Source organism: Thamnophis sirtalis, unplaced genomic scaffold, assembly GCF_051295495.1.
Source record: "Thamnophis sirtalis isolate CommonGarterSnake01/CBP01778 unplaced genomic scaffold, rThaSir2_p1.2 scaffold_8, whole genome shotgun sequence".
NCBI lineage: Eukaryota > Metazoa > Chordata > Lepidosauria > Squamata > Natricidae > Thamnophis > Thamnophis sirtalis.
The window spans coordinates 30,118,916-30,137,469 of record NW_028261388.1 but is presented as its reverse complement, the minus strand read 5'-3'; the positions used below and the strand labels follow the sequence as shown (position 1 = coordinate 30,137,469).

General features: G+C 35.5%; 2 protein-coding genes across 4 annotated transcripts; one reads left to right on the top strand and one right to left on the bottom strand.

Moving 5' to 3' along the window:
• The first annotated feature begins 39 nt into the window (after window positions 1–39).
• Window positions 40–12,637, top strand: QTRT2 (queuine tRNA-ribosyltransferase accessory subunit 2). Of its 3 annotated transcripts, XM_087721329.1 has the most exons (9): window positions 40–120; window positions 1,241–1,454; window positions 2,046–2,101; window positions 3,608–3,684; window positions 4,198–4,407; window positions 5,601–5,800; window positions 8,224–8,375; window positions 9,882–10,044; window positions 11,578–12,637. In XM_087721329.1, the coding sequence occupies exons 1-9, from the start codon at window positions 117–119 to the stop codon at window positions 11,807–11,809; spliced, it is 1,308 nt and encodes a 435-aa protein (XP_087577455.1). In that variant the 5' UTR covers window positions 40–116; the 3' UTR covers window positions 11,810–12,637. The 3 variants fall into 3 exon arrangements, with proteins under 3 accessions (XP_087577455.1, XP_087577457.1, XP_087577456.1); XM_087721331.1 differs by lacking the exon at window positions 5,601–5,800 and having other exon boundaries at window positions 8,312–8,375; XM_087721330.1 differs by lacking the exon at window positions 40–120 and having other exon boundaries at window positions 1,366–1,475.
• A 1,835-nt stretch (window positions 12,638–14,472) lies between these two features.
• DRD3 (dopamine receptor D3) lies at window positions 14,473–17,893 on the bottom strand. The gene is given in 5 exon segments (XM_087722039.1): window positions 14,473–14,529; window positions 14,531–14,582; window positions 14,584–14,668; window positions 16,619–16,959; window positions 17,880–17,893. Coding segments are annotated over 5 exon segments (549 nt in total).
• Window positions 17,894–18,554: the final 661 nt, after the last annotated feature.

The following is an 18,554-nucleotide window of genomic DNA, read 5'->3' as shown; positions in this document are numbered from 1 at the left end:
TATCAAACCCGAGCCGTCGACCATTTATGACGTACGCATTCTCCATTGGAGAACCAGAGTTACGGAAAAAATCAAAAGCCGGAACGGAAACGGCGGGTTGTCGCGTGCCGGGATTGATGTGTAAGTGTAATTGCGCGTGGTTCAATTGCTATTTACGCTTTAGTCTAAAAGCAGGTACCGGATCGTGGAATTCCGGTCCTTGCTAGTTTCGTCTCCTACTTTTTTTAAATCTAGTCTCTGCATAGGACTAGATACCTCCACCACCACCCCCTAAATGAAAAACCCCGATGCCTCCAGTTGTATCGTAATGATGGCTTCTATATCCCTCAACATATATGATTCTGATTCTGGAAACGTTGTTGCCGCATGTTTGGAGCTATAGAGATTCTCAGTCATCCAGATCACGGTTACCCCAAAGGTGCTTTTTCAAAAGGCAACTGAATTTACTTGAAACCCCCACCCACCCCTGAAAATGTTTCTCTTCTCTTCCAAAAAGATTATTCAGTTCTGAACAATGTCCAGTTGCCTTTTGAAAAAAGCACGTTTGGAGGACATTGGATTGGCTTTTCTGTACATTGCAAGCGAAATACGCTTTAAAAAAAGTTTCTACTGTATATTCTCTTCACTATTGCAGTTTGGAGAGCCATTGATATAGAGGAAAGTATCAAGCCCTTTTTATTTAATTAAAACACTTTTTCATTTAATGGAATTAAAGCATTCAGCATTGCGAGACCTTCGCTGTAGTTAAGGCCTTCCAAATCGGGGTTGCAAAAATCCGGAGGACCACAAGATGTTAATATAAAGAAGCAAGAAAATATACCCCTTGTTGTCCCTTTAGTGCTGATACAGACTTTTGCATGAAACCCAGATTTAGTAGTCGTACCACAGATTGTTATTCCAGTCCAGTACCAGTGTTATACATATTTATTGTTTTCTAGTCCATATAAGTGGCATGGTTTGGTGTATAAATTAAGTAAGGTAACCTGATGTCTTCTATGCATTTTGGACTCTTACTTCAAGCAGTCTATTCACCTTGGTGCTTATGAGAGTTGAAAACAACTTGTGCATAGTAATTCATTGCTTTTATTTGAATGCAGGGAAAATAGTAATGCCCTCCATGCTACAAAATGTTATGGAATATCAGTGTAAGATAAATAATACATCATTACTATTACACTTAGAGAAAGCTGATTCAAGATGATTAAGGGCTCTGCTTATTGATCATTTGCTGTTCTCTCAGGTGTATTCATGAAGATGAAATTAAATATCTGCAAAATAGTTGATGGCTGTCGCCTTGGGACACTAACAAATCTCGGCAAGAAAGAGGTTCAGTCGATGGAAATTCCAGGGTGTCTGCTTTATACCAAAATGGGAACGGCACCACACCTTACCCATGATACACTACACAGTATTCAAGGTCTTCCTGTGGTTGTCCAGATTTCACTTACAACACTGTGAGTGCAATTTCAGCCTTTGTAGGTATAATAGATGAGGCAAATGCAGACTTTGATCTGATTTCTTTTGATATGTGTATGTTTTATATATTATACATATGTAGGAATAATTTTTGCATTCGTTACAGAATTACATTCAAATACTGCTGTCTTATTTGTGCAAATCTAGACCCCTTTAATTTCAACAGGATTCATTCTCAAAATTCTTCTTTGCTCTAGGATTGCAGCCTGAGATTTCAATGGTGGTTTTATATGCTACCATTAAATTGCATAATCTTTTAATTTGCTGGTCATGTATACATTTACATTAGTAATTTAAGAGGAAGATGTTTTGTACTTTAAGAAGTACTTTGCATTATTATTCCTCAGCTGTATTAGATACAAGATATTTGTTGGATAGTGAGAAACTATAGGGGCTCTCTTTGTGGCTAGAATCACTCTGGGGTCAATGGTTAAACAGCTATCATTTAAAAATAAAGTGAATTCATGCGCTGAGATGTTTTCCAAACTGCATTATTTACAAATTGTGCATTAATATCTAACATCCATGAATTATATAGTTGCTTAACATATTTTTCTATTTGGATGCAGAGCAGATCTTCAAGAGGTCTTGCAGGAATATAAAGAAGGAATTGGAAAATTTATAGGTAAAAGTATAGGAGGTGGTTTTTCATCATTAATGAAGCATGTTAAAGTATGTGTTATTGCATCTAACATTTGGAATAGAATGTTATCCATATGCCATAAAACTCTATGTCTCTAATCTTTAACTGGGCAAAGAGGTGCATCATAGGGCAAACATTTGTCAACAAAGTACCTCAAATGAGCTAACTTACAGAATGTCAGGACCCAATACTCCCAAATAAATGAAATTTGGGGACGTTGTGACTGGTTCAGTGCTGCCTGGCTGCTGTGTGATCCTGATTGTCACCAATTCTGTAATAATTTGCAGGCCTCTTGCATAATTCTCGCTCTGTCCCCCAATTAGCAGCAGCCACTTATCTGACTCCTGGTGAGCGATGGAGGGAGGGAAGAACAGTGGACAAAGTAAAAAATAAATAAATCTGTGAGCAGGAATGAATTGTTCAGCCCCCATGATGGGAACAATGACAAATGTGGAGTCCTTGATACTGTCTCAGCTTGATTGTTCAGAGAGCATCAAGAACTCCAAAGTTCAACTCTTAAGCTATGTATATTCTCCTTTATCAGCAATAGTAAATTTCTTGCATTTTAACTAACTGTAAGAAAGTTAGTAAGAACTTTTGATGTTTTCTTGCAATGCTACTAGTTGAATTTGAATTTACTTTATTTGTATGCCGCCCTTTTCCCTGAAGGGACTCAGGGCGGCTCACAATTCAAGGGAGGGGGAAACAAACAAAGTTACAAAATATAAAGACCATACGCAGTTAAAAAACACAACAATCATACCATTCGAAGTATTTGACATTGCAAAAGTTTTTTGTCTAAGTGGAATCATTAAATGAGATACTCCCATTTGACAGCTTAGAGAGCTGAATCCCTGGAAATAGAGTTAATTCTCTTTATGGGCGACCCTAATAAGGCATGCTTTTGGCAACCTTTACTAATTTCTGATCAGTTATGAACCAGGAGTTATACTTTTGAATTTAAATAAGGATGAGGTGGATAAAGACATGCTCCATTTGAAATTACAGGATATAGATGGCATTGGTGATTGACTTTTGCTTGCTGCAAAGGATGTTGATTAAATGATTTAAGATTTATTTGGAATACGTTTTACATATTTTTATTGTAATCTATGATGTGTCAAACCTAGAGTCCTCCCCATTTTTATTATTTAATTTTAAGTCTTTAAATCCTATACCATTTATATCATACAACAGTCTAGCCATTCTGTGCATCTGATGAAGTGAGCTTTAGCTCCTGAAAACATATGCTCTTTTTTAAAAAAAAATTGATAAGTTGCTATCAGATTCCTTCTGGGGTTTTTTTTAACCAGAAACTAACAATGTAGATCTTTTTTCTTACATTGTCCTGAAAAGTAACTAGAAATATTTAGTGGAATGTTATAGTTTTTGGAGACTTGGCTATTAATAGTTTATTTAAATGATACAGCATTATGATAGAAAAATTCATTGTCAATATACTAAGGATAACATTTATTTTGGACTTAGGTATGCCAGAATCAATATTATATTGTTCCCTTCAAGACCCTGCGGTTTGCTCCCCTCATGGCTACAACAGCATGAAGGTATAATAATTTTTGTGACTTTTCAATCTTCTCTATTCACTCTCCTCCCTACTATTTTTTAAGGCATGATAGTAATAGTGGCATCAACTGAAGATTCCTGCATAAAAGGTAAAGGTTACCCTGGCACATATGTGCTAGTCGTTCTCGACTCTTAAGGGGTGGTGTTCATCTCCGTTTCACAACTGAAGGGCCAGCTCTGTCCAAAGATGTCTCCGTGGTAACGCTGTTACCTCCCCACCAAAGGTGGTTCCTATTTTTCTACTTGAATTTTTACATGATTTTGAACTGCTAAGTTGGCAAAAGCTGGGACAAGTAACAGGAGCTCACTCCATTACATGACACTAGGGATTCAAACCGCCAAACTGCCAAGCTTTCTGATCGATAAGCTCAGCATCTTAGCCACTGAGCCACCACATCTCTCTATTCCTGCATAGCCAGATGGAAAACAAGTAGAAGAATGGAATTAATTCATAGTGGATAAAATCATCTAATTTTTCCCCTTAATTCTGACAGACTGTATCTATATGGAACAATAGAGGACGGAAAGAACTCACAGCATCAAAGTTCATGGATATCCAAAAGGCTATCCAGCCAGACTGGTTCCAGTGTTTATCAGATGGAGACACTATTTCAGCAGACATCTCCAGAAAGAAAGCCAAGAAATCTGTAGATCGATCATTGTACTTTTTGGATGAATGTCTACAGCTGCAAGAAAATTCCCCAGTAAGGGTTAAATCTTTTTGAGGTTTATATACACGTTGCAGTTACTTGCTAAGTTTTAGATATTTTGGTAAACGCAGATTGCAGAATTCCTGCATTGTTTCTGACAACTCATATTTATGTAATCTATAGAACATTGTCTTTTTCTTTCTTTCTGTTTTCTTTTTGTTGCATAGAACTAAGTATAATGATTCATCCCCTTTGTATTTTTAATTTAATTTTATATTGATAAACCAAATTATTTTAGGGCCACGTTGTGCACTCTTCCACAAACCCCTTTGCAAAAAATACTGCAGCACTCTAATTAGAGCCGTTCCAGTTTCTCTGTGTCAGAATCTGTGAATATCATTTTATTTAAAATGTTTACATCTTGTCTTTATAAAACCGTTGAAGCTTGGCATAAATTTTTAAAATAATAATACCAAATAGATTTCATATGAAGTCTATGTCTTTGTGTTAGCAGAAAGGCCAATTATAATTAGTAACGTACCCTGTCTTTTCTCCAAAACAAAAAATGCTCTTGTATTAATCATTTTGCATTTTAAAAGAAAAAGAAAAACAGTTTAAACTTCAGGTAGCAAAAATAATGTCCAGAGGTCATTTATAAAGATGTGGCAATCTAGACCTGAATGGGTAATTACATGTCACTGATGGAAGAAAATTTCAATTTGCTAGGAAAAATAGCTTTAAAAAGTTAAAATATTCTTAACTAGAGCTATCAATAGTAGAACTATGAATCATACATGTATTTAAAGTATTGCCTAAAATCATAATACGGGATAAAAGAAAAAATAAACATGAGCTTATTTTAAGTTGTATGTTCTTTGCTCATTCTATACTTATTGTTTGATATTATTGGTGCGTGGGCAGCCACCTTAAACACTCAGAGCCATTTGGATCCGTTTCCCACAGAAAAAACACTGGGAGCCACAAAACCTACCGGGGCCCGAAAAGTTCAATAAATTGTGGGCTGGCAGGTGTCGCACATTGGCGGTTGTGACACATATTATGAGAGACAGGGAGCCACAGCAGAGGGATGGAAGAGCCACATGCGGCTCCAGAGCCATGGGTTGCCGACCCCTGCACTAGTGCAACAATCTGCAGGAAAGCAGACTACTTTCCCTTCCGACTCTGTCCAACATCTGATGAACCAGGGGATGTATTTATATTTTACATATGACTTTCTTTCATACCAGGAATTGAAACAGAGTTTGATGTTTGGAGTTATTGAAGGTGGAGATGTGTTGGAGGAAAGACTAAGATCAGCCAGGGAGACTGCCAAGAGACCAGTAGCTGGATTTCTTTTGGATGCCTTTCAAGGAAATAACATGACTAAAGAGACTAAATTGGAGCTCTTAACCTCAGTTATAGCTGAGCTGCCAGAAGATAAACCAAGGTCAGAGCTAAATGGGATTTTTATTTAAGCATATCTAATGTAGCACTTGGATGGATTTTCACAAATACAGAGCAGTTTTGAATCTATGATGAGATATTGTGTTAGGTGGTATTACAAAAATAGATTTTGGTAACTTAAGACAGGCTTGAATATTCTCAGCTGATGTTTGCTGCATGAGCTGCCTTTGTTTTATTGCCTAGAATGCCCACAATTATGCAAGGAAGTAATAAAATGGCCATTTTTAAAAGTAATTTGGGGATATTTTAAAACTTAGGTTGTATCATTCACTCAATTGCATTCAAAATCAGGGGGAAAAGGTTGGAATTTGTGATCCCATTAAGTTTGAAGTTAGTGAAAACAATACTGATACATACAATTATTATATACATTATAATTATTCAATAATGTATCAATAATTATCTTCTTTCTCTCACATTGAAATAAAGATATGTATTGTATAAATAATAGGGGACAACAGTATGTCTGTCAACTTTTGCAGGCATCACTCTATTTTTAATAAGTATCTTAGTTTGCTGTTAAAAAGGTTGCATTTAAAAAACTACAAATGTTGATGAATTGTGTAATCGTTTTATTAACAGAATGTAATTATCTTATTCAGGAAGCTTAAAAACTAGTTTATATAGTTGTCAGCACATTACTCCTGTAGAGAGCAAAATTACTATTCCTTCACCTCTTTAGTCTTATCAGATCTGCCAAATGAATTTCGAGTCTGGCATCATTAATAACAGTGCAAGAAGCTTGGTAAACCCAGCTACATTTTCAAGCCCCAAGGAGACTTTTGTGTATACTGTTGGTAAAACATTGTTTCCTTTATATTCCAAAATATTATTTTGATCACAACAAGCTTAGGTTGAGTTAGAAATTCTGAAAATCAAATTTGCAACATACTAGTGTTGTGATTTATCCTTTTTCTTTGGTTTGGTTTTCCATTACAATAAGAGAATTCTAAAAAGTGAGTGTATTGTGTATTGGTCTGTAGTTTTTTTGTTTGTTTGCCTTTAACCAAACTTGACTTAGGATGATGGTATGGATAAGTCTAGTCAGTCTGTCAGAAGTGGCATGGCATTAGCTTATTTTAGGGCTACGGGAGATGACTGGTAGAAAGTCCCTTGATTAGTTTCCATGCCAAAGCAAGAGTAGAAGTCCAGTACATTAGCCATTAGATCAAATGAACTTTCAGGTATATTTTTACGTTCAGTTTTGAGAAGTTCTGCAAATTACAATGCCATCATTACATATAATTCTGTGGTAGTGTAATAATGCCAGGAGCCCAGTACAACTTTCCATCCTTCCAGAACAGTACAGAGGCTTCTCGCAATGCAATAATATTATTAAAATACCCTCTGAAAAAATGGTTGAATTTTGTCTCCCATTTATTTTGGAAAAATAACCCCACCACCAAGAATCTGAGGATATTGGAATCTGCAACTGTTTAGGGCCACATGAGTATAATGTATCCTTCAGAGTTCCGGCAATGAGTGTTCCATTTTCTTTCACTGTTAAGGGAACGTGAATCCGCAATAGGCATAAACTAGCATGTTTAAGAAATTAAAAGTGCAGTCTCTTGGTTGTTACAATTTCATTACTCTGTTTTCCTGAAAATAAGATCTTCCAGGATAATAAGGCCAATCGGGTTTTTGAGCGCATGCGCTAAAATAAGCCCTCCCCCAAAAATATTGCAACACAGCAGCAGCCATGAGGTGATCATGCTCCCCACCTCCTGCGTCTCAAAAATAAGAACACTTTCCCCAAAATAAAGCCAAGTGCTTATTTCGGGGGTCAAAAGAAAATAAGACCCTGTCTTATTTTCAGGGAACACAGTACCTGTTCCAGTGTGCCACTAAAATAATTACTGTCGTTGGTCAAATATAATGTCCATTGGGATGCAAGGAAATTTGATATTTATTGGGGAACTTTGAAGGACTTAGAAACAGAAAATAGTTGTATTGTAGAGAGAATGCTTTATACACAACATATACAACAAGGAGTAACTGTCACATAAATTACCTAATAATGTAGGATAGGAAGTTAACCTTTGAGATTTTTCTCATCTACTTCTGAATTTTGGAGCAAGGTTGTTTTGGAATTCTGATAAATCAGAGTATGTGAATCCCAAGGTATTTAGAGAGGATGCAAGGCCTTTCACTTCTCTCAGGCTTTGTAAGTCATGCCTCACCTATTACTCAGAAACTTTGTTAGTTGTTTGGGAGTAGATATAAATATCTATTTGACTTCATTATTAGACATAATTATTGTAAGTATAACACAGAACATGTAAGAATAACTCCAGAATTTACCCAGGTAAAATGGGAAAGGAGTGTATGGATAGGAGAACAAAATGAATTGCAAAAATATGTATCAAGTATTATTTTAAAATGGCTTTTTGTTTTGGTCTATTGCAGACTAATCCATGGAATTGGTAAACCAGATGAAATTCTGGAGTGCATTAAAAGAGGAATAGATATTTTTGACAGTTCTTTTCCTTACCAGGTGACAGAACGACACTGTGCTTTGTGCTTCAGTTATGATTATCAACTGAATCCGGAATCAGCAGGTACTGGTCTTGATAAACTTATGTGCATGGGGTTATTTGAATACAATATTGATATTGAGTTTTAAAATTCTTAAGATTCCAATCTGTATGTTTATTCTGTTTTAACCTCCTTCTGAGAATGTTCTAATTAGGTTGTTAATCACCTTCTCCTTTTTGTCCTATTGTACTGCAAACAAAACTTTACTTATATACTAGAAGTGCTACTTTCAACTGAGGCTTAAGATTATAGTAAGACCCCTATTATTTATAGTATTATTTATTTATTATTATCATTATTTATTTCAAACCCATATGGTTGAAGAAACCAAGATACTCTTTAAGGACTTTTTCTTTTTGACTTTGTGCTGCTGATGCTTTTTCTTCAACAAACCAACAAACCTTATATGTTAATCAGAGTCGTATGTGCACAATTTGTTGTTTTGTTCTTTGGCCTTCATACCTGAAATACATAGGTTGATAAAGAAAATTTTAAGGACTGTACCTTTTAAAAATGTAAATATTTTCCAAAACAGTGAAGTTGCTGTCATTCACAAATAGAGTAAGCGTGAGGATTTTTAAAAAAATTCGTGGAGATCTTAATGGCTGAGGATTTTCATTTCTTGATAGCTCAGATCTTTTATATGGTTCACCGACAAATGCGTGCTGACAAAACCGCCGCGACAAAACATCAATGTTGAAAGTGCGTCCACTAAAGCGCATCAACAAATGCGCACTGACAAAAGCGCGCCATTGAAAACAACGCAAAAATAACGCTAAAAACCCTAACCTAAAAGCCCTAATCGTGCTTTTGTGGGTGCGGTTTTGTCGGCGCGCTTTTGTGGGCGCACTTTCAACATTGCCGTTTTGTCACGGCAGTTTTGTCGGCGCGCATTTGTCGGGTCACACTTTTATATCATTTATCACCTTTTTAGAAGCTTCTCGCAAATCAACGTCATACAGATTTTGTAATAAAGTGCTAATAAACAATCTATTATTTTGCCCACCATTGTAAGACAAGCTATTGTCATTATATTATACAAACTCATAATCTAGCTTTAGAATATTCAAAAAGCGAAGAGGATTTCTATGTATTATATATTTTTTCTGATCATGATTATGAAAATTCATCCTGATAGACATTTACAGTTGGAAAATAGGAAGCTTTCCTTTTTAAGATTAAATCATTGCCTTGAGGGCCCAAACTCAACTTTCTGATTAAAATGTAAAAGTAAATTGATAGAACATGAATATATTTTAATTGGAAATAAGTATAATGACATATTGCAATTAATAACATTTGGTTAGAATGTTGTATTGCTTATTTTGAGTGGGTGGATAGTTACAAAACAATGAGAAATTCAGTCATTTACATTTTAAGCTTTTAACTTAAAACATTAGATTGCCTCCCTTTTCCCTATTTTACTGCTTTGTAAGTATCAAAATTATTTGATTCCACATTTTGTGACAACTAGTTAAACATTGAAATAGTGCCATAGCCTTTAAGTATGAACTTCTCCTTTATTGCAGATATAGAGGAAGATGAAAAAACAGAGGTGAGGAAAGATGATAAAAAACCAAAAGATGAAACATGCAGTGAAGCTCAAGAAAAAGATGATGAAAATCCAAAAGATGAAACATGCAGGGAAGCTCAGGAAATGACTTCATTTGAAATTCATCTGAAAGACAGAAAGTATGTTGGTTTCTGTTTACTTAAAAATCCATCTTTTTGTATGGGTGGGTCCTGAGTAATATTATAGTGGGAAATAGTGGGAAGTAGCATTAATTGGGAAATATGTTCTGTTGAACATTGTTGGCCTAATTTCATAAACAGATAGTTGCTTGTCTATTCCCACCTTTTTTGCCATTTTGAGAACATTTTCTGACCATAGTTGCTGAAAATTAATATTCTGGTTACGTACCGATGTCACTCAAAAATGAAATTTTAGCCCTAACAAAGATTTGAAGAGAAAAATTCACACTTTTTCTCTGAGAAAACCTTGGGTCTTCAAATTTTGCATGACCTGACAACATTACATGGAAACCCTTGGCATCAAAAGGGTCCTTTTGATGCTATATTTATTTATCTGAAAACAAGTCCCATTGAATTGAAAGAAACTGTTAAGTCAGTTTGCATAGGAATTTACTGTGTCTTGAGTAAAGTCACCGCTGATCAATAATTCCACAGAATGCCAATAATCATTCATTCCTAGTTGCTATTGAATAAGTATCTTATCTCCTATTTGCTACTAAATCCTGGTGATGATTTTAAAACTGTAAGTATGTCTGGGCAAAGAAAAATTAGATCACAGCCATTTAAAAACATTTTTCATGGCTTAGGATTTGATGCTGTGCTTTGGACATTCTTGATCTTATAGTTAGGGACATTCATGAAACCTTAACTGTCCTGTGACATGATGGTTTGAGCCATATAATTTTCTGAGGTTAACAGGGCTCCTAGATATCTTCATCATGATGTTTTTGCAACTCTGTGCTTAGCAGTTTGTTTAGATGGATCTCTTATAATATTAAAAATATAATAGTGCTCAGAGTGTTTTTTCTCCATGTGAGTGACATTATTTAGAAGACAACAAGGTCACACTTGCTGGTTCTGTCTTGTTGCTTGGTCCTGCTGTAATCATGTCATGTATTAAAAAAAGTTCTAAAAAAAAGCCCAACATGCCAAACTTGTAAAGGCAGTTCCTCATATTAAACATTTATCCTTTTCATCTTTTTTCTATGCAAGTTGGGCCATTGGGAAATACAATAGAATAATATAATCATTGTCAAACGTAAGTTTGAATAAAAGTAGTAAAGCACAGGGAACAATAATTCATACCAAAAAGAACTTGCTAATTTTTTTCATTATGAGAATTGTGACAGCACATGTTTTTAAACTCCATAACATTCTGGTTGGGGTTCTGATGACTGATAAGTCCTTTGTCAACATATCAGTTGTTAATTTCAACCACAGTATTACAGCAAAATATGTTAGCACATCTCTAGATTGTAAACTGAAACTGATGACTCTTCTGACATTTTTGTGAAGTACCGTGTATATAGATAATGGCATATAATGATGATAATATCAGTCATTAAATGTTCATGCTGTGTTCAGCAATTGTCTTATAGTTAGTTTTTAAAGTTACCACACTGGACTCAAAGTGTAGCCTTAGCTGCATGGATGAATTGACTTATTATCCGTGAATGTGCTTTTCTCTTTTAGGTACCAGGATGATTTTAATCCTTTAGTGAATGGATGCTCATGCTATTGCTGTCAAAAGCACAGCCGTGCCTACGTCCATCACCTCGTCATGACCAAAGAGCTGTTGGCTTATGTGCTTCTTATGATGCATAACTTTCAGCATTACTTTGGCTTCTTTTCTTCTATCAGAAATGCTTTGAAAGAAGATAAGTTGGATCAGTTAAGAAAGGTTATCAGCAGGCAAGCCCTCTGAGGTCAGATATAAAAAGGAGATTCCCCAACCTCGCTTCCCCTTCTGGATCAAGATTATGGAGAAGAGCTGTTAATACCATGAGGGTAGACATCCATGATAAAAGAAAACCCATATGTTGCCTGCCATCTCGTATCTGAGTATAACTTTCCTTATAATTTTAGGAAAGATTGAGATTTTTTTCCAGAAGAATTAATCTTGGAAAAAGATAAAAGTGAGGATATTCTGTAGAAGAATTCATATACTTTTCTGATATATATTAATGATATTAACTTATGAACATTTGAACTGTAATGAGAAGAAAAGAACATCAACTAATCGGGACAATGGCAAAACAACTCGACATCTATTTGAAATACAGGTGTACTATTGTATATTAATTTATTTTAGTTTTTTTTAAATATATCAGGAAGAGGTGACATACAGTAGCTGAAATCATAGGAAAAATAGTTCGTTATGAAATATGTCACACTTGGACACTTCTGATGATGGAAACATTTTAAAATAACGCATTCCTTAAAGTCCTGTGTATTCTTGTTAGATAGATAGCTTTTTTAATACGTTATAAGTTGCTTGTTAGAGACCCTGATTATAATAATGTCAAAAGATAGCTGTTTTATCTCAAGGGTATGGATTGCACTCTTTCAACAATATCCTTTTACGGTAATGTTTGGGGGGGTATGCATAAGGCTTTGATAGTAAAAGCAAATACAGCAAATAATGTATTTTAGGTTTCTTTAGATTATTTGATGCAATTTTCTTTTCTACTGGATTTTTTATACTATATTTGAATGTCAAAAGTTTTTATATTATTAAATTCATTATACTGCATGGGGAACTTTAATAAGACCTTTAAATTTTTGTATTATATCTGAGAAATGCAGTAAGGCATGAGGGAGAGAAAGAGAGGGAAGGAACTCATAAAATAGAGAAAAACTGTGAGAGTGGGAAGCCCAGGCAAAATGATCCTTCAAAAAGCCAATATGAAGACTAGAGCAATAAACTTCTTACCTCTCTTGTAAGAGAGTCTAATAGGCTTAAAAAAAGAGCTGAAGTTTAAGCATTACTGAAAGCAACACAGTAATTATCAGAAATCAATGTGAATTTTTCAAGAACAAATCTTAAGGGACTTACCATGTATTCAAACATGTAACACCACTACAGTGTGAGCTGCATTGGTTGCCTGTGTTTCCAGATGCAATTCAAGATTCAACCCAGAAGCAAATTTGCAATCAGTGTAAAAGATGGCAGGTATACAGATTTCACTTGGACAAAATTGTGTGAGCCACTGTGTTTTGAGCCAACTAAAACTATCAGGTACTCTTCAAACGTAGTTCCATGTAGAACGCATTGCAATGGTCCAAAAAAGAGATGACCAGGACACAAGTGACTTTGAGAAGGGCCTGGTGATGAATGGATGTAACTGGCACACACACAGTTGTGGAAAGGCTCTCCTGACCATTACTGCCACTGGTAATTGTAAGTCCAGGAGAAGCCCCAGGTTATGCAACAGGTGTCTGGGGTAGCGCTGTCCGATCTATAAGATGGCAATTCCCCAAGAACCAAGGAGCTCTGCATCCAAAGTTTGTGTTGCTAAGTGAGATAATTTTGCCCCATTTTACAACCTTTCTTACCACAGTTTACTAAAGGTTTTTAAGGGAATCACTGTAGTTGTCGAGTTAGTAAAAATAGGCAATATATGAAGCAACTGTTCGGGACATATTGACCAAATGCATTATTTCCTGGGATCATGGAGTTTTCTTCTGCAACTAACCTTCAATCCTTGGAGAAGGTACGTTTAGTTTCAAGTTGTTTTGATAAGTCCTATGTACCTACAATCCAAACCATTTTGTACTGTTTGAATTCAATTTGTTGACCTAGTAAATATATTACAAATAATTACAATGACTTCTTTTTATGAAAAGAAGCAGCAAATTTGGTTGGACAAGTGCATTTATTAACATGAACAGATATGTGCTTCAGGAAAAATAGTCAAACAGACAAACCTGTCTGTTTGACCAATTGTTCTATATGTGTCCCTATGAAAGTGTCCTCACAATGATACACTATAAGGTGGTTATAGAGTATGCTCCCACAGGATCTTTAGATTGATGTCTATAGGCAGCCAATGATGGTACTAAAGATGTTTATGGAATATGCATGCAGAAGAAAAAGTGAAGATTACCAAAGATCTTCCCATTTTAAGTGGCAAATCATCTGACTCACACCTAATATTTATGCTAGGAGATATCTTAAAGTGTAATTCTATTAAAGTGCTCAACAAGCAATCATAATAATATTGCATATTGGATTCATTAAAACAATGTCAGAATATCTGTTTGCCAGGGATGCAAATTCCAGGGCACCGTCTGTGTTCATCAAATTGTGTCACTCGAATTCTGTAAATAATGAAAATATATTACAACATCACATATAGCTGTAGCGCAATTCAGAGGAGTTTTCTCTACCGCATATCATGAAGTTCATGAATCCCACTATTACAAAAATATTTCCCACATTAAATGATAGAGAAAAGCCATAGAAAAAATAGTCCAAAATTCACCAATAACAGAGGAAATTCATTCTAATGTACATTAATCAATCTCAGCTATACCTTCCTTCACTGTTTCTGCAAGGAATACAAAGCTGAGGCACTCCCACAAATTTCAGCAGTACAGAATCTTAAGGAAAGCTTTACAGAACTCATTGTTGAAGGTGGTTTTAGATGATAGGTTTGAGGGCACTGTTGATGTAACCAAGCCAAGTGGTAACACTAGAGTTTTGGAGAGACATGGCAGGCTTGACAGTGAATATTCAATATGTGTGTCACGAAGAAAGGCAGCCATCAGACTATAAAAATCCCTCCTATATAAAAGGAAATGAGAAAGCAACACATTTTTGCTCAGTAGTGTTTAATTGTGGATATAAATCTTCATTCACATAAATTTGAAGGCACTCATCTAAAGGCAAGCTGCCACTTTGAAGATAATAAATGAACAAGGTCAAACTAATTCTGTCTGTTTTTAAGGTAACCGCACATTACTCTAGAAAATACTTGGAGATCCTTGATTCACTGTATCTGTTCACATATCTTATTAAAAACAAAGCCCATGTGGAAGCTAGCAGTAATAAAACTAAATATAATTTTATCTAACATTCAGTAAATTTACTTTTAAAAGATAATGGAAAAAGCTATTTAAATGTGAGTCTTTTTGTTGTTAATTTATTCCCCTTCGAAGCAAGGTACTTCAAATTTCTTGGTAATCTGAATTGAGAAAACATGTGATTATTTTTTCTCTATGATTGGGAAAAAAATTGAGGAGAAAACTTGATCCAAAGCCGTATTAAGTACCTCGTTCTTTGGCTTCATAAACTGCTATGTCTACTTTTCCTTAAAATAAGTCTTAGTCACCTGTTCTGTAAATGGTGCCATTGTACAATATCACACCATTTTATGCGTGCCAAAATGTAACTTTTAAAAATATAATCAAAATATCTGAATTTTTTTCTGCTGTAACCAATTTAGTATCAGGCTTAAAGTCTTCATTCTTGTCTACAATAAAGATTCCACTCTTGCAGAGTTGTATCTAAAAGGCTTCTGCCATGTGAAACCAGGACCAAGCTTGATACCATTGATGTTTACAACTTCTGATGTGGGTTTGCCAGTTCCAGCTTAAATGCCATTGTATGATCCTTATGTCAAGCTTCCAAATGACACGTCCCATGAAATAAAATCCAAGGCATTCATTTTCCATTAGAGTCTATGTATTAGGAACATATCAAATGGGCAAGCACTTGGTGCAATTCCGACTCTGATCCGGAATTACACCCAATAAAAAGCAAAAGACAGAAAACATCCCCCCGAGTCACAATTTCCAATCAATTCTAAGGCCATCAGTCTGGTGACTCCAAACTCCACCTTCTTCCAGCTGCAGGCATCTTCTCTGTTCCCATGGGAAGGAAAGCCACTTAGACATAACATTTCCCCTTTATCTCTATAACCCTCCTTAACAGAGAGTGGTGAGCCTGAAGTAATATTAAATTCCTTTACTAGCAAACCTAAAAGCTAAGAAAAGAATAGACAATAAAAATGGCTACACACATGTCATCTTCAGGGTCAACACCTTATCTTTGGGTACCATATTTTCTTTTAGAATTACCTCTAGAACTATCCCTTGTTATGGGAGCTTGCTCCTGATGAGTTGTAGAAGTCATTCTATTATTTAATTTCACACACTGCATTGACTGACATATACCAAAATAGGCTCCTCTTGCTTTAATGGGATCATAACTTTGTACTTTAACTGGGTCCTATGCATACCACCATTCATACACATCTTTACATACTTCACCCAAAGACTGGTAGCACAAAACTATGAATAATATGTCATTTCATACCACAGTTATAGCAATATGCTATATACTGATATGGGGGGTGGGTGATGGCACAGTGTTTAAAGAAGCTGAGCTTGTCATCTGGAAAGCTGATAGCCTGGGTTCAAGATATGAGCACCACATAATGGTGTACCCCTGTTACTTGCTGTAGGTGTTGCTAACCAGCAGTTCAGAAGCATGCGAATGTGACTAGATAAATAGGTACCACTTTAATGAGAAGGTAACAGTATTCTGTGTGTCTTGGTGTATAGTCATGCTGTCCACATGACCACAGAAGTGTTTTCCGAAATCACTGGCCATCTCGGGTAAGAAATGGAGATCTCTAGAATTGGACATGACTAGACAGAGGAAACCTTTACCTTTTTATACTGATATAGAATAATTACATTTCTAAAAGAGTGGAAACCTTCTGCTTACTAAGAACAATAGCTAGCATTTGAGTGGCTTTCCTTTCTCTAAATTGTATTGAGCACTGTTGTTGATATGGTAGCTTCAAAGATGTTTTTCTTTTGCCATTGTTGAGCCTGTGCCCTTCTACATTTTGCTCCTTGGTTTTATTCCTGATTTTTAGTTCATCAGTTTCTTTATCCGCTCTGCTGGAGAAGGAAACTTCTTGGCAAAAACCACAATATTCTGGTAAATTTGTGGGTGTCAGACACTTCTTTTCAGCAAACAACTGGTGTGAACATTTTAGCACTAAGCAACATGAAAGAGCATCTGGAGGATTTTTGTACAAAAAAAATTCTCCCTGTTGATGTCTATATACAAAAAGGCAATAAAATTAAAAGCTTCTTATGAAGAATATTTTTAACAAATGGAGTCAGAAATTAGTAGCTAGAATATCAGCAATGTCAGTGATGATGTCTGCTACAAATAGACTATATCCAAAAATGTTATGGAAGAAATGACAGATGTAGAACATATTTTATCTGACAAGGTAGAGATGGTATCAACATATATTTACAACTGAGAGACCAAGAGAATGACTCTGAAAAGGATGTTTCACTGAATTTGCAAAAGAAATTGCCTAAAGTTTTAAAATTAAGGGAAATACTAATGAAAAACCAAGAGAATGACTTGAATAATCTTCTCCTATTGCCTAACAAGTATATATGCTTTAATCTTTGATAATACATTTTTCATGTCCAAGCTTTTGGCTTTAATATTTTTTTTAAAAAAATAATTTTTTTTCGTACGATATTGGTATCACAGTCACTGCAACCCTTGGATCTGAAATGTTTTTTTTTTCAAAAGCATCTCCCAAGTCACACAAATATGTTATCTGCTTCAGTTCTTACCTCAATAACTATTTTTGGCAATTAATTAGCATAAGGCCAATATTAAGCTGACCCACAGTGTGCTGTTGACGATAGAGATCTTTAATGCATCAGCACAGGGCTAGTAACTCTGATATTTAAAATGCAAGTATTCTGAACAATTTGTGTCTCTGGTGTAATTACCAATTATAAAGTTTATAACAAAACTTAACATCTGCTGTCAAAAATATCCATCATCTCTTCTTCATTATATTGCCTGAGGCAGACTGACTGAGATTACTGCCAATGACATTCTGGGTTTCCAACTGAGATTTTAGTATTGCAATAATGTCATTTAGGATTATAAATCTAAAACAGTAAATAGAATGTTTCCTTTACAAAATGAGAAATAAGAGTAGTACGTTGGAAGCAGCATCGTTTATTTGACACTGTTTCACATTGTTGAAGAAATCATTGCTATCAGATGGGGCTCTTAAACTGGGGTTTGGGATCCTGTGGGTGTTTTATGCAAATCTGAGGAAGCCTAAACAGAGGCTAGAAGCATAAGCAGAGAAGCCTGAGTCTAGCCTTGTATTCTGCCTCAGCATTCTACCTCTGGAGAGATTTTCATCATGTACTAAGACTGTGTTTACCAAAACAGAAGACCAAGATTTTTACCCATGTTTTGTAGAACAAACTGTAATGCTGTAAAAAGAGGCGAGGTGGTGCAGTGGTTAGAGTGCAGCACTGCAGGCTACTTCAACTGACTTCAGTTCTGCAGTTCGGCTGTTCAAATCTCACCGGCTCAGGGTTGACTCAGCCTTCCATCCTTCCAAGGTGGGTAAAATGAGGACCCGGATTGTTGGGGGCAATATGCTGACTCTAAACCGCTTAGAGAGGACTGAAAGCCCTATGAAGCGGTATATAAGTCTAACTGCTATTGCTATTGCTTTAATTAATGGTTAATGCTAATGCATAATGAGTGTGTTCCTACACTGAATGATTCCAAAACCTGAGCTTAGCAAGGTATCACTAGTATTTTAAAAATAGTGACTTTCATACATTATCTCACATCAATCATATAGCTGTCCATTTTT